Genomic DNA, 18,234 nt, shown 5'->3' on the forward strand with positions numbered 1-18,234 from the left:
AATGATGACCCACCAACAGACTAGTAGACAATGATGACCCACCAACAGACTGGTAAACAATGACGACCCACCAACACCAACAGACTAGTAAACAATGATGACCCACCAACAGACTAGTAAACAATGATGACCCACCAACAGACTGGTAAACAATGATGACCCACCAACAGACTGGTAAACAATGATGACCCACCAACACCAACAGACTGGTAAACAATGATGACCCACCAACAGACTAGTAAACAATGATGACCCACCAACAGACTAGTAAACAATGATGACCCACCAACAGACTAGTAAACAATGATGACCCACCAACAGACTAGTAAACAATGATGACCCACCAACAGACTAGTAAACAATGATGACCCACCAACAGACTGGTAAACAATGACGACCCACCAGCACCAACAGACTAGTAAACAATGATGACCCACCAACAGACTAGTAGACAATGATGACCCACCAACAGACTGGTAAACAATGATGACCCACCAACAGACTAGTAAACAATGATGACCCACTAACAGACTAGTAGACAATGATGACCCACCAACAGACTAGTAGACAATGATGACCCACCAACAGACTGGTAAACAATGACGACCCACCAACACCAACAGACTAGTAAACAATGATGACCCACCAACAGACTGGTAAACAATGATTACCCACCAACAGACTGGTAAACAATGATTACCCACCAACAGACTAGTAAACAATGATGACCCCCCAACACCAACAGACTAGTAAACAATGACGACCCACCAACACCAACAGACTAGTAAACAATGATGACCCACCAACACCAACAGACTAGTAGACAATGATGACCCACCAACAGACTAGTAAACAATGATGACCCCCCAACACCAACAGACAAGTAAACAATGATGACCCACCAACAGACAAGTAAACAATGATGACCCACTAACAGACTAGTAAACAATGATGACCCACCAACAGACTAGTAGACAATGATGACCCACCAACAGACTGGTAAACAATGATGACCCACCAACAGACTAGTAAACAATGATGACCCACTAACAGACTAGTAGACAATGATGACCCACCAACAGACTAGTAGACAATGATGACCCACCAACAGACTGGTAAACAATGACGACCCACCAACAGACTGGTAAACAATGATGACCCACCAACAGACTGGTAAACAATGATGACCCACCAACACCAACAGACTGGTAAACAATGATGACCCACCAACAGACTAGTAAACAATGATGACCCACCAACAGACTAGTAAACAATGATGACCCACCAACAGACTAGTAAACAATGATGACCCACCAACAGACTAGTAAACAATGATGACCCACCAACAGACTGGTAAACAATGACGACCCACCAGCACCAACAGACTAGTAAACAATGATGACCCACCAACAGACTGGTAAACAATGATGACCCACCAACAGACTGGTAAACAATGATGACCCACCAACAGACTAGTAAACAATGACGACCCACCAACAGACTGGTAAACAATTATGACCCACCAACAGACTAGTAAACAATGATGACCCACCAACAGACTAGTAAACAATGACGACCCACCAACACCAACAGACTAGTAAACAATGACGACCCCACCAACACCAACAGACTAGTAAACAATGATGACCCACCAACACCAACAGACTAGTAGACAATGATGACCCACCAACAGACTAGTAGACAATGATGACCCACCAACAGACTAGTAAACAATGATGACCCACCAACAGACTAGTAAACAATGATGACCCACCAACAGACTAGTAAACAATGATGACCCCCCCCAACACCAACAGACTAGTAAACAATGATGACCCCCCCAACACCAACAGACTAGTAAACTATAACGACCCACCAACACCAACAGACTAGTAGACAATGATGACCCACCAACAGACTAGTAGACAATGATGACCCACCAACTGACTGGTAAACAATGATGACCCACCAACAGACTGGTAAACAATGATGACACACCAACAGACTAGTAAACAATGATGACCCCCCAACACCAACAGACTAGTAAACAATGACGACCCACCAACACCAACAGACTAGTAAACAATGATGACCCACCAACACCAACAGACTGGTAAACAATGATGACCCACCAACAGACTGGTAGACAATGATGACCCACCAACAGACTAGTAGACAATGATGACCCACCAACAGACTAGTAGACAATGATGACCCACCAACAGACTAGTAGATAATGATGACCCACCAACAGACTAGTAGACAAAGATGACACACCAACAGACTAGTAAACAATGATGACCCACCAACACCAACAGTCTGGTGAACAATGATGATCCCCCCCAACACCAACAGACTAGTAAACAATGATGACACACCAACAGACTAGTAAACAATGACGACCCACCAACACCAACAGACTAGTAAACAATGATGACCCACCAACAGGCTGGTAAACAATGATGACCCACCAACAGAATAGTAAACAATGATGACCCACCAACAGACTAGTAAACAATGATGACCCACCAACAGACTAGTAAACAATGATGACCCACCAACAGACTAGTAAACAATGACGACCCCCCCAACACCAACAGACTAGTAAATAATGACGACCCACCAACACCAACAGACTAGTAAACAATGACGACCCACCAACACCAACAGACTAGTAAACAATGATGACCCACCAACACCAACAGACTGGTAAACAATGATGACCCACCAACACCAACAGACTAGTAAACAATGATGACCCACCAACAGGCTGGTAAACAATGATGACCCACCAACACCAACAGACTAGTAAACAATGATGACCCACCAACAGGCTGGTAAACAATGATGACCCACCAACAGACTAGTAAACAATGATGACCCACCAACAGACTGGTAAACAATGATGACCCACCAACAGACTAGTAAACAATGATGATCCACCAACAGACTGGTAAACAATGATGACCCACCAACAGACTGGTAAACAATGATGACCCACCAACACCAACAGACTGGTAAACAATGACGACCCACCAACACCAACAGACTAGTAAACAATGATGACCCACCAACACCAACAGACTAGTAGACAATGATGACCCACCAACAGACTAGTAGACAATGATGACCCACCAACAGACTAGTAAACAATGATGACCCACCAACAGACTAGTAAACAATGATGACCCACCAACAGACTAGTAAACAATGATGACCCACCAACAGACTAGTAAACAATGATGACCCCCCCAACACCAACAGACTAGTAAACTATAACGACCCACCAACACCAACAGACTAGTAAACTATGACGACCCACCAACAGACTAGTAGACAATGATGACCCACCAACAGACTAGTAGACAATGATGACCCACCAACTGACTGGTAAACAATGATGACCCACCAACAGACTGGTAAACAATGATGACCCACCAACAGACTGGTAAACAATGATGACCCACCAACAGACTAGTAAACAATGATGACCCACCAACAGACTAGTAAACAATGATGACCCACCAACAGACTAGTAAACAATGATTACCCACCAACAGACTGGTAAACAATGATTACCCACCAACAGACTGGTAAACAATGATTACCCACCAACAGACTAGTAAACAATGATGACCCCCCAACACCAACAGACTAGTAAACAATGACGACCCACCAACACCAACAGACTAGTAAACAATGATGACCCACCAACACCAACAGACTAGTAGACAATGATGACCCACCAACAGACTAGTAAACAATGATGACCCCCCAACACCAACAGACAAGTAAACAATGATGACCCACCAACAGACAAGTAAACACTGATGACCCACTAACAGACTAGTAAACAATGATGACCCACCAACAGACTAGTAGACAATGATGACCCACCAACAGACTGGTAAACAATGATGACCCACCAACAGACTAGTAAACAATGATGACCCACTAACAGACTAGTAGACAATGATGACCCACCAACAGACTAGTAGACAATGATGACCCACCAACAGACTGGTAAACAATGACGACCCACCAACACCAACAGACTAGTAAACAATGATGACCCACCAACAGACTAGTAAACAATGATGACCCACCAACAGACTGGTAAACAATGATGACCCACCAACAGACTGGTAACAATGATGACCCACCAACACCAACAGACTGGTAAACAATGATGACCCACCAACAGACTAGTAAACAATGATGACCCACCAACAGACTAGTAAACAATGATGACCCACCAACAGACTAGTAAACAATGATGACCCACCAACAGACTAGTAAACAATGATGACCCACCAACAGACTAGTAAACAATGATGACCCACCAACAGACTGGTAAACAATGACGACCCACCAGCACCAACAGACTAGTAAACAATGATGACCCACCAACAGACTGGTAAACAATGATGACCCACCAACAGACTGGTAAACAATGATGACCCACCAACAGACTAGTAAACAATGACGACCCACCAACAGACTGGTAAACAATGATTACCCACCAACAGACTGGTAAACAATGATTACCCACCAACAGACTAGTAAACAATGATGACCCCCCAACACCAACAGACTAGTAAACAATGACGACCCACCAACACCAACAGACTAGTAAACAATGATGACCCACCAACACCAACAGACTAGTAGACAATGATGACCCACCAACAGACTAGTAAACAATGATGACCCCCCAACACCAACAGACAAGTAAACAATGATGACCCACCAACAGACAAGTAAACAATGATGACCCACTAACAGACTAGTAAACAATGATGACCCACCAACAGACTAGTAGACAATGATGACCCACCAACAGACTGGTAAACAATGATGACCCACCAACAGACTAGTAAACAATGATGACCCACTAACAGACTAGTAGACAATGATGACCCACCAACAGACTAGTAGACAATGATGACCCACCAACAGACTGGTAAACAATGACGACCCACCAACACCAACAGACTAGTAAACAATGATGACCCACCAACAGACTGGTAAACAATGATTACCCACCAACAGACTGGTAAACAATGATTACCCACCAACAGACTAGTAAACAATGATGACCCCCCCAACACCAACAGACTAGTAAACAATGACGACCCACCAACACCAACAGACTAGTAAACAATGATGACCCACCAACACCAACAGACTAGTAGACAATGATGACCCACCAACAGACTAGTAAACAATGATGACCCCCCAACACCAACAGACAAGTAAACAATGATGACCCACCAACAGACAAGTAAACAATGATGACCCACTAACAGACTAGTAAACAATGATGACCCACCAACAGACTAGTAGACAATGATGACCCACCAACAGACTGGTAAACAATGATGACCCACCAACAGACTAGTAAACAATGATGACCCACTAACAGACTAGTAGACAATGATGACCCACCAACAGACTAGTAGACAATGATGACCCACCAACAGACTGGTAAACAATGACGACCCACCAACAGACTGGTAAACAATGATGACCCACCAACAGACTGGTAAACAATGATGACCCACCAACACCAACAGACTGGTAAACAATGATGACCCACCAACAGACTAGTAAACAATGATGACCCACCAACAGACTAGTAAACAATGATGACCCACCAACAGACTAGTAAACAATGATGACCCACCAACAGACTAGTAAACAATGATGACCCACCAACAGACTAGTAAACAATGATGACCCACCAACAGACTGGTAAACAATGACGACCCACCAGCACCAACAGACTAGTAAACAATGATGACCCACCAACAGACTGGTAAACAATGATGACCCACCAACAGACTGGTAAACAATGATGACCCACCAACAGACTGGTAAACAATGATGACCCACCAACAGACTAGTAAACAATGACGACCCACCAACACCAACAGACTAGTAAACAATGATGACCCACCAACAGACTGGTAAACAATGATGACCCACCAACAGACTGGTAAACAATGACGACCCACCAACAGACTGGTAAACAATGATGACCCACCAACAGACTAGTAAACAATGACGACCCACCAACACCAACAGACTAGTAAACAATGACGACCCACCAACACCAACAGACTAGTAAACAATGATGACCCACCAACACCAACAGACTAGTAGACAATGATGACCCACCAACAGACTAGTAGACAATGATGACCCACCAACAGACTAGTAAACAATGATGACCCACCAACAGACTAGTAAACAATGATGACCCACCAACACCAACAGACTAGTAAACAATGATGACCCCCCCAACACCAACAGACTAGTAAACTATAACGACCCACCAACACCAACAGACTAGTAGACAATGATGACCCACCAACAGACTAGTAGACAATGATGACCCACCAACTGACTGGTAAACAATGATGACCCACCAACAGACTGGTAAACAATGATGACCCACCAACAGACTAGTAAACAATGATGACCCCCCAACACCAACAGACTAGTAAACAATGACGACCCACCAACACCAACAGACTAGTAAACAATGATGACCCACCAACACCAACAGACTAGTAGACAATGATGACCCACCAACACCAACAGACTAGTAGACAATGATGACCCACCAACAGACTAGTAAACAATGATGACCCCCCAACACCAACAGACAAGTAAACAATGATGACCCACCAACAGACAAGTAAACAATGATGACCCACCGACAGACTAGTAAACAATGATGACCCACCAACAGACTGGTAAACAATGATGACCCACCAACAGACTAGTAGACAATGATGACCCACCAACAGACTAGTAAACAATGATGACCCACCAACACCAACAGACTAGTAAACAATGATGACCCACCGACAGACTAGTAAACAATGATGACCCACCAACAGACTGGTAAACAATGATGACCCACCAACAGACTGGTAAACAATGATGACCCACCAACAGACTGGTAAACAATGATGACCCACCAACAGACTGGTAAACAATGATGACCCACCAACAGACTAGTAAACAATGATGACCCACCAACAGACTAGTAAACAATGATGACCCACCAACAGACTGGTAAACAATGATGACCCACCAACACCAGAAGGACCTTGAGTCACTTCCTCATCTGGAGGATGACCAGTAGAGAATGACCTTAATGGAAAGGCCAAAAATAGAGCCATTGCAGTAAGGGAAGGAGACCTTTAACTGCATGACAAAGTGTCTAACCTTCCCTCATTTTTTGTATTACTTTAAGTCATTGAACACACTCTCTTATCCTCCTCACCCTCCTCTACCTGCTCACCTCATCAATGAGTTTCCGGGCGTTAGCAGTGGTGTAGTCCCCAGAGAAGAACACAAACAGACAGGACTCGTCACTCTCCTTGCGTCTGCCTCCTTTGGTCATGGGCACGATGCTGCGGGATGCCTCAGCTGAGATCCGGACTGATTTAAACTCTGACTCCAGGTCAGGGGCTGGAACATGGTCCAACACCACAGTGTCCTCAGGCAGCAGGCTCCAGTTGGTCTCCCCTGAGACGGGCGTGAAGTCATGGACGTTGCTCCAGTTGTTGTTGAAGATGCTGAGGCCTGCGTCCTTGAAGTGGAAGGCCAGCTCGGGGTAGTAGTACTGGAAGCAGCCGAACTTCATCCCCGTGGACGCCTCGATGATGGGCTGAGTGGCGCAACACAGGAACACCTCCATCTTCTGACAGTCCCTGGTCCTGAACTGCTGGCAGGCCACCACACACTTGATGTCCTTACAGTCCCTGAAGAACACACTGCCCTTCACTGGCCCCATAACGATGCAGCAGTTAGTGCAGTCGTCGATGGTGATGGTGGCGGAGTGGTCCAACACGAAGATCTTACAGTTGTCACAGTCCTGGATGACAAACTGCTGTCCGTTCAGCTTGCCTGGCAGACGGCCCACCGTGGCATCCTTCAGCCCCGTTAGCATGAAGTCCTTCGGGTCAACCTGCACAGAGACAGACATTAGTTCCTTAGGGTCAACCTGCACAGAGACAGACATTAGTTCCTTAGGGTCAATCTGCATAGAGACAGACATTAGTTCCTTAGGGTCAATCTGCATAGAGACAGACATTAGTTCCGTAGGGTCAATCTGCATAGAGACAGACATTAGTTCCTTAGGGTCAATCTGCATAGAGACAGACATTAGTTCCTTTGGGTCAATCTGCATAGAGACAGACATTAGTTCCTTAGGGTCAATCTGCATAGAGACAGACATTAGTTCCTTTGGGTCAATCTGCATAGAGACAGACATTAGTTCCTTAGGGCAGTGGTTCTTAAACTTTTTCAGCCCGGGACCCAAAAGAGAAATGTGTTTTCCTGGGACCCAAGCTCAGGAAAAGATGAAACCATACGTAAATATCGGTACATTTCATTACCCTTATGCCTAAAACAAATGCAATATAGACAAAAACATGAAATATTCATATAAATATATATTCATGTTCATTTCCCCCCATTAAAAACACAATTACATATCTGTCTAGGTTGGAAATGTTGCTGTTAAAATACAATAAATCATGTTTCATTCTGAACTAGAATAAACAGATTGATCACATCACACAGATGAATAACAGAACAAAGGCTTTATGATGGTGCAACACTAAGTAACATTACAGATGAGAAATGATCAGGCCTCCTGCATATCCTAATGTATAAATTATTGTTAAAATAAAGTCTAGGTTGGAAATGTTGCTGTTAAAATACATATGTTTTATTCTGAACTGGAATAAACAGATTGATCATATCACACACAAACCTAATGAGAGGTCTGTGGCTGGTTCAAGTTCTCAACAAGCAGGTCTATTCTGGGCTCAGTTTGACAGTTTAACACTGAGGTCATACTCAGCAATGACACCGTTTCTGTACTTGAGAACCCTGCCGTCGGGGACTGTATGTGATGCCTAACTGGATCAGAACAGCTACTGCTTTCTCAACGAAACTAACCCAACTAAATTACCGTTAAACACTCAGGGTTTATTAATAAACACACGGTAATGGGGGGAGCAGGAAAAGGGGCTGAGCTGGACCCAAAGAAATAAATAATAAGTATCCAAAAACAACCCTAAGCTAGACTAGCCTACTTCAACAGCTAACTAACTAACCAAAAATACCCCTAAGCTAGACTAGCCTACTTCACCAACAGCTAACTAACTAACCAAAAATACCCCTAAGCTAGACTAGCCTACTTCACCAACAGCTAACTAACTAACCAAAAATACAGTGGGTGGTCCGCCCAGTATGCCCATGGGCAACTTATCTTGGTACCCCCTCTTCCCACCGTCAAACAAACACCATAACAAAACCAATACTCACAGGTGGGGACAAAGTGACATGTAGATGCCAAAAACCAAATAAGAGATCTACAGACAGATGGCTTTGACAAAGAGATCTACAGACAGATGGCATTGACAAAGAGATCTACAGACAGATGGCATTGACAAAGATCTACAGACAGATGGCATTGACAAAGAGATCTACAGACAGATGGCATTGAAAGAGATCTACAGACAGATGGCATTGACAAGAGATCTACAGACAGATGGCATTGACAAGAGATCTACAGACAGATGGCATTGACAAGAGATCTACAGACAGATGGCATTGACAGAGAGATTGAGCTCTAGAGCAAACAACAGTCAGGGTTTTTAAACCAAGGGCAAGGGAATGTGATAGGGTAATGGAAACAGGAGGTGTGTCTTCTGATTAGCGACTGATTGGGGAATGATGATTGCCACCTGTGAGGAGGGGAGAAGGAGAGAAAAGAAACACACACACATAATACCTGTATCCGTAAAAGTCTTGCTAGTTGACCTACTTTTCCACAGTCGGAAGCACTCTGCCCTGTTCTGAAAGACCTCCCTGGGTTTACCGTCATGCTGTGGGTGTTTGGTCAGGACGTGGCGTTTTATTCATTTGTTCGCTTTTTGAGAGACTCATTACTAACGTTAAGCACTTCTCCACACAAAACACATTGTGGGCGCTCCTTCTTACTTCTCAAAGTTGGTATTAAAAAGAGAGAAACTCATCACTGTATTTGTGTTTCATGACAATTGAGCTCAGTCAGAACTTGTAGCTAGCATGAGTCCAGTTGGTGACAGCGGTGAGTGATTGCGAGTGGGAATGATAAGTCAGTGGCTGACAGCACATCATCTGCTGCTGAACGACAGCACATCATCATCATCATCTGCTGAACGACAGCACATCATCATCTGCTGCTGAACGACAGCACACCATCATCATCTGCTGCTGAACGACAGCACATCATCTGCTGCTGAATGACAGCACATCATCTGCTGCTGAACGACAGCACATCATCTGCTGCTGAACGACAGCACATCATCTGCTGCTGAACGACAGCACATCATCATCATCTGCTGAACGACAGCACATCATCATCATCTGCTGAATGACAGCACATCATCTGCTGCTGAACGACAGCACATCATCTGCTGCTGAACGACAGCACATCATCTGCTGCTGAACGACAGCACATCATCATCATCTGCTGAACGACAGCACATCATCATCATCTGCTGAACGAAAGCACATCATCATCATCTGCTGCTGCTGAACGACAGCACATCATCATCTGCTGCTGAACGACAGCACATCATCATCTGCTGCTGAACGACAGCACACCATCATCTGCTGCTGAACGACAGCACACCATCATCTGCTGCTGAACGACAGCACATCATCTGCTGCTGCATGACAGCACATCATTATCATCATCTGCTGCTGCACGACAGCACATCATTATCATCATCATCATCAGCTGAACGACAGCACTTCATCTGCTGAACGACAGCACACCATCATCATCATCATCTGCAGCTGAACGACAGCACATCATCTGCTGCTGAACGACAGCACATCATCTGCTGCTGAACGACAGCACATCATCATCATCTGCTGCTGAACGACAGCACATCATCATCATCTGCTGCTGAACGACAGCACATCATCTGCTGCTGCACGACAGCACATCATTATCATCATCATCATCAGCTGAACGACAGCACTTCATCTGCTGAACGACAGCACACCATCATCATCATCTGCAGCTGAACGACAGCACATCATCTGCTGCTGAACGACAGCACATCATCTGCTGCTGAACGACAGCACATCATCTGCAGCTGAACGACCACACATCATCATCTGCTGAACGACAGCACATCATCATCTGCTGCTGAACGACAGCACATCATCATCATCTGCTGCTGAACGACAGCGCTGCGTCGTGTGTCGCGGAGTGATCTACAACAAAACTGCAGGAAAATGATCCGGTAAACCGCGAAGCACAAGGGCATCTCCCTCTACCGCAGCTGCCAAACTGAGCAGAGACCGCTGCTAAGCAGAGTGCGCAGACGCAGTTGGCCAAATCAATTCCAGTAAATTATGAAATATTCATACATTTACTCTGACACATCGCGACCCATGCATTAAGAAAGGCTGCCTTAGGGTCATTGAGCAGAAGCTCTTTTCAAGTGCGACCCTGGGTAAGTGCCTTGCTCAAGGGTACATACAATTTTTTACCTAGTCGGTTCGTGGATTCGAACCAGCCACCTTTCGGTTACTGCCCAACGCTCTTAATCGCTACATTACAAAACACAAAAAGGCGAACACAAAAAGGCAAACAGTAGTAGATAAATGGCAAGCTGGTAAAATAAAAGACTGCTCTTGGAACTTTTTGGGAAAATAGGGACATGTCTGTCTATTTCACCAAATATCTCAAAATATATTTATTTTAATGGTTTTAAGTTCTACACCATTTTAAATCAGGATAAACTTATTTCTAATGAGTTTACCAATTTCTGGTGGCTAAAACGTCAAAACAAAAAAAACTTACGGAACTCTGAGGTCATCCCATTGTTTCCTCCAGTAGGGGAAATATAGATAGGTATGTTTGTTTTTACATAATATCTCGCAGTGTGTATATTTGAATTTTACAAGTCGGACACCATTTTAATCATGAAGCTCCTCTTTCTAATTGTGTAATGCTGGGCAGCGTACTCCGTTGTCATCAAACGCTAGCCCCGAAATACTTGTTTCCCTTGGAACGCTGAGCTCCCCCTTGTTTTCTTATAGAGAGGCATGCTGGTATATTTCGCAATGTTTATATATATTTTTTAAAGTCACCATTATAATCAGGATAATCATCTCTTTCTAATGACACAAGGTTGAGTAAACAGCGTACTCTGCTTTCATCGATCGCTAGACCAGAAATAGTCAAGTTACAATTTATTTCCGACTTCCTCTTATACAGACATAACAGACATTATACAGACATAAGCACACTTGGCACCATCGAGGTGCGGATGTTTACTTTCTACACGAGTTGTTATTTTTCAGTTTCTTCCTATGAACAGACTGTAGTGGTCAAATAAAAAAGGTATAATTTGTTTGGTGCCATTTAGGGAAATGGAATTCTAAGGATCATTCCAGTCAGAAGAGACCCAGCGAAGGTTCGTTTTAATTCATTTGCTATTGCCTGGCGCTAGTGTTCGTTCTCAACCAACGTTTTTTGGCCGTTTTTCAGCCTTGGGTGAATTTTGACTCGTTCTATCCCTAACCATACATGCATCCTCAGCGATCACCCCTGGCCATACATGCATCCTCAGCGATCCCCCCTGGCCATACATGCATCCTCAGCGATCCCCCCTGGTCATACATGCATCCTCAGCGATCCCCCCTGGTCATACATGCATCCTCAGCGATCACCCCTGGTCATACATGCATCCTCAGCGATCCCCCCTGGTCATACATGCATCCTCGCTGCTAGTCTCCCTGGCCATGCATGCATCCTCAGCGATCCCCCCTGGTCATACATGCATCCTCAGCGATCCCCCCTGGTCATACATGCATCCTCGCTGCTAGTCTCCCTGGCCATGCATGCATCCTCAGCGATCCCCCCTGGTCATACATGCATCCTCAGCGATCCCCCCTGGTCATACATGCATCCTCAGCGATCCCCCCTGGTCATACATGCATCCTCGCCGCTAGTCTCCCTGGCCATGCATGCATCATCTCCATACCTTTTCACGTTTGTCCCAGCTGTATTGTTTAGGTGGGTCCTCTGTTGTATTGCTGCAGAGGTCAATGTTGTTGGCGTTGCTGCTGTTCGCCTTATCTTCCACCGTTTTCGGAGTAGGTTCCTTTTCGGGTGATTTTCTCTTGGATTTTTTGGAGAACCAGCAACCCATTTTGTCCTTTTAACAATAAACCAATCAAACGTGTATAGGAAAATATGATAAGAGTCTGTCCCCAGAAGATTTATCGCCTACTTTGTATAACATGTACAGGTATTTCGGTCTTCTTGCCTCCTCGGTTTCTGGCTTCTTATCACGTACTCGTAAACATGTCTTTCGTTTGAGCTTCCCTTTTCCTTACACAGTTCAACAGCCAATCAATACTTTGCAATCCGTTACTTAGTAACAGCGAATCACAGTACAACAACAGTCTGGGAGGGGGCAACGTGGACAATGTCAGCCAATCAAATCAGTGTTCTGCTTTTTGGGAGTTGGGCGTTGTTTTAGCAGCGCTCATTATGCAGTGTGGTAAACAGTGAGGGGTTTCGATTATCTGGCCCGGTTTACCGCCGGTGAGAGGGGTTAAATCGGTGAAAGGTGATTGCATTCCTTTTGGAACCGGCTGCCTCCCGGGCACGAGCAAGGTGACGGTTCAAACCCCAAAACGAAATAATCTCAAAACAAATGTCTCGTAGTCTAGGCTAGATTAAGCACGTGGAGTAATGACCAAAATGGTGTTTTCACATGCAAAAGTGATTGTTTTGGATAATTACGTTTAATCTGCCTCAAATTAAAACTAGTTCAAACATTCTAACGTATATGTTATATCAAATATAAAGTGTATGTTTCTGGACGATGCACCATGCTGCCCTGTTGACAACATGACTGAGTGGCGCAGATTATTGTTCGACATGAGAAGAATGCTTTTTTTCCGTTCACGTCACCGGGCCATAGACCCGTACACCGCGGCTCAGGTTAATAGAACTCCGTCAGATGTATATAAATCATTGGTAATAAAAATAAACATTCGTCCAGATATCGTACATTCTATGAAGTAAAACATTTTTAATACCATTTTACGTTTCTGTTTGTTTGTTGTAATGTCGGATTTTGACACGTGATGATGCATCATGCAATGCAGTCTGTTAAACTCTTTCCCGACGTACTATCCATGGGTGGATCAGTTGTGCTTTAACTTTATTTATGCGTCAAACAAAACATGCTTATTAGCTAACTACTTAAGCTACTTGTCCATTCTAATTATAGGCTGCGGCCTATGTATACACACTCACTGTAACACAACGGGACGTGCTGCTGCTTCTGAACTAAGGTGTATAACCTCTTATCATCACGATAAAACAAACGTTAATTCATGCTCTGGTCACAAACAACTAGGCTATTCTGTCTATCTGAACATTTCACATGATCATTTGTTATGGAGGCCTGTTTGACATTTACAAGAGAACAAACAGGGTTGCAGCATGTTTCTGACACCTCCTGCTGTACTGTGTCTGTACAGGCTACCACATGTTCTGAATATGACCACATTTAGTTATTTTTTATCGCTTTGGTACTATTCTTCACAAGTATGTGGTAAAATGTCACCTGATCATCAAAAACTGAAAGCACATTTTCAATTGACTATGTACAACACACAAAATCACACAGTAACTTTCTCACCAAATCTAATGAGTGTTTCATCTAGCAATACCTTTCATATAAAGTCATTGCCTTTCACAGTGCAATGCTCACAAGGCTTTTCATATGATTCTCTTCTCATTTGTTTGAATACATTTGACCATCACTTAATCCAACTGTGCTTAATGGTTAATCACTTAACCATTTGGTAAACCTATAGATAAAAAAATAAAACAATTCTACTATATATGGATTTTGAGAACTAGAGAAATAAAGTGTGTGTTTGTAAAGTATAAACATTTAAATGACATGTACTGTATGATACATGATAACCATACATAATGACTACTCGTTATTGATAATTGATTTCACATGGTGGGAACCACAATTGGTCACCGTATATTCAATCTCTCCCAGTCTGTTGTCCACGCTTGCTTCAAAATGTCCACCATTGTCCCTGTTTCCAAAAAAGCGAAGGCAACTGAACTAAATGACTCACTTCTGTCATCATGAAGTGCTTTGAGAGGCTATTTAAGGTTCATATCACCTCCACCTTACCTGACACCCACTCCAATTTGCTTACCGCCCCAAAAGATCCACAGACGATGCAATCGCCATCACCCTGCTCACTGCTCTGTCCCATCTGGACAAGAGGAATACCTATGTAAGAGTGCTGTTCATTGACTATAGCTCAGCATTCAACACCATAGTACCCTCCAAGCTCATCATTAAGCTTGACTCCCTGGGTCTGAACCCCGCCCTGTGCAACTGGGTCCTGGACTTCCTGACGGGTCGCCCCCAGGTGGTGAAGGAAGGAAACAACACCTCCACTTCGCTGATCCTCAACACTGGGGCCCCACAAGGGTGTGTGCTCAGCCCCCTCCTGTACTCCCTGTTCACCCATGACTGCGTGGCCATGTAGGCCTCCAACTCAATCATTAAGTTTGCAGACGACACAACAGTAATGGGCATAAACTACCAACAATGACAAGACACCCTACAGGGAGGGGGTGATGGCCCTGGCGAAGTGGTGCCTGGAAAGAAACCTCCCTCAACATCAACAAAACGAAGGAGGTGATCGTGGACTTCAGGAAACAGCAGAGGGAGCACGCCCCTATCCATATCGAAGGGACAGCAGTGGAGAAGGTGGAAAGCTTCAAGTTCCTTGGCGTACACATCACTGACAATCTGAAATGGTCCACCCACACAGTGTGGTGAAGGCGCAATAGCGCCTCTTCAACCTCAATAGGCTGAAGAAATTTGTCTTGGCCCCAAAGACAAGCTTTTACAGATGCACCATTGACAGCATCCTGTCGGGCTGCACCGCCTGAAATCGCAGGGCTCTCCAGAGGGTGGTGCGGACTGTTCAACGCATCACCGGGGGCACACTGCCTTCCCTCCAGGACACCTACATGACCCGATGTCACTGGAAGGCCAAAAAGATCATCAAGGACAACAACCACCCGAGCCACAGCCTGTTCACCTCGCTATCATCCAGAAGGCGAGGTCAGTACAGATGCATCAACGCATGGACCGAGAGACTGAAAAACAGCTTCTATCTCAAGGCCATCAGACTGTTAAATAGCCATCTCTAGGCGGCTTCCACCCGGTTAATCAACCCTGTACCTTAGAGGCAGCTGCCCTACACCAGAGGGAGGGAGGCAGATTGCAGGGAACTGTTTTGTCTAATGAAGTCCAGGCCATTGTCATTGGCCATGTGGTAAACAGAGGCCTTACCATGGCAGAGGCTACCAGATTAGTGACCAGGGATGTTCTCTTGATAAGTGAATTGGACCATTTTCCTGTCGAAATGTAACGTGTAATTTTGGGTGTCAGAGAAAATGTATGGAGTAAAAAGTACATTATTTTCTTTTTATTATTTAATGTAAGTGAAGTAAAAGTAGCCAAACATATAAATAGTAAAGTAAAGTAGAGATACCCAAAAACTACTTAAGTAGTACTTTTACTTAAGTACTGTACACAACTGATTACACCACTGATAGGTACATTATATTAGGTAACATCCAGACCAGAAAATGAAAAAACAAGATACAATACAGCAATGACACCACTTACTTAAAAGAACACACAGAACTACAGTAAATTTAACTACAGTAAACTTAACTGAGGCATACACTCATTGGACTGGAAACTTTGTTCCAGCTACCTACTGCTTATTCAGCCCTAAATCTGATGAGTTGTCATTTTCTAAAGGAAAACATCCTTTAAGAAGAAATGACAAAAGGAAATCTAAATTTCCTGTTTTGTGACGTGGTGGAACTGTCAAACCGCAGCACTAGGATTAGGCAGTTTGATAAACTATAAAACAATAGTGAAGTCTCGTGAAAATATGTCTGGATTAAATTGATGAGTATGAGTTTATTTATTCTTCTCCCTATTAAACCCAAATGAACCATGGGGATTTTGATTTTCATCCAAGGGGGCTCTACAACTTTAGCTGTAGTGTGTCCTCAGAAAGGTGCAGTGTTCCTTTAAAACGTTGAACTACAGTTCAGGGTTTCTCTGCTCTAAGCTGTGTTCATAACCAAATGGGAAAGTGGTAATTACCAGTTGTGAAGTTGTAAATATGAGTTGAGTACATTACCATTTTGAACTTGGAAAAAACATAAAACATGGAGGTCATTAGAAGGCTTGTGAATGTTTTGCTCTTTTTTGCCCATAAAAAGTAGAGAGCTGCTAGAGCTGCTTTCACTTTCTAAATCAAAAGGAAGATGAACAGAATCAATTTTGATCAATTTGTATTTTGTTCTTTCCATAAACAACAACTGCTGAAGATGCTGCCATACTTGCTGTTTTTTGTTGTTGTTGACAAATGACGTCAGAAAGGTGCAAGTCAAGTAGGAAACACAGGATGATATGCCTCGTTCAAGACAACTGGGAACTCGAAGAAAAACTATCTCCGACTGGGAAGAATGGTTTTGAACTGTAACAGTAACTAGGAATTCCAAGTCGGAAACTCGGCGGTGTCATCCTAGAGCTCCGACTTACCGACCTGAAGATCAGTAAATTCATGATTTTACCTCAGTTTTATTCAGAGTTCCCAGTTGTCGTGAAAGAACCAATAGAGCTTCCCTTGCCTGACAGGTTTCCTGACAACTCATCCTGAATTTAATTATGCTGCTCTATCGATCGCGCCACACGCCAGTCTGGACCTACCATCCTAGAAGTAGTTTTTGCTGACTTCAAAATTACCTGATTCATGATTCGTGTAGGCCAGCTCTGGTCCACCCCATCAGTTTCTGGAACCAATCAGAACGGGTTGAACGCATTTGAGAAGTTGTCGAGGAGGAAGCAAACATGTGGATGGGTAGCCAGGCAAGAGTTCCCCACTAGTACCAGTTGGTGGGGCTTTCAAATGTTTTTTTTCCAGTCGTATGCTCGTATTTATGAAATTACGAGATGTTGTGAATGAAGAAAAATGTGGGTTGATGACTAGTAAAAATGTTTTGGCAGTAATCAACCATGTTTTGTTAGTCATCTAGTCATCAACCATGTTTTACTAGTC

The 18,234-nt window shown here is 43.9% G+C and overlaps 1 protein-coding gene across 2 annotated transcripts in view; it reads right to left on the reverse strand.

Moving 5' to 3' along the window:
• The window catches only part of rp2 (RP2 activator of ARL3 GTPase), a 29,737-nt gene extending 16,301 nt beyond the window's left edge, over positions 1-13,436 (reverse strand). Inside the window, exons 1-2 of one of the 2 annotated variants that reach the window (XM_031822261.1) lie at positions 13,077-13,436; positions 7,316-7,984 (exon numbers count right to left, since the gene is read on the reverse strand). In XM_031822261.1, the coding sequence (XP_031678121.1) occupies positions 7,316-7,984; positions 13,077-13,244 (837 nt within the window). In that variant the 5' untranslated portion in view covers positions 13,245-13,436. Of the gene's footprint in view, positions 1-7,315; positions 7,985-11,890; positions 12,269-13,076 lie in introns of those variants that run through there. The other variant, XM_031822262.1, reaches the window with a different exon arrangement.
• Between the last annotated feature and the right edge of the window lie 4,798 nt (positions 13,437-18,234).

This window comes from Oncorhynchus kisutch, linkage group LG4 (genome assembly GCF_002021735.2).
Source record: "Oncorhynchus kisutch isolate 150728-3 linkage group LG4, Okis_V2, whole genome shotgun sequence".
Lineage (NCBI taxonomy): Eukaryota > Metazoa > Chordata > Actinopteri > Salmoniformes > Salmonidae > Oncorhynchus > Oncorhynchus kisutch.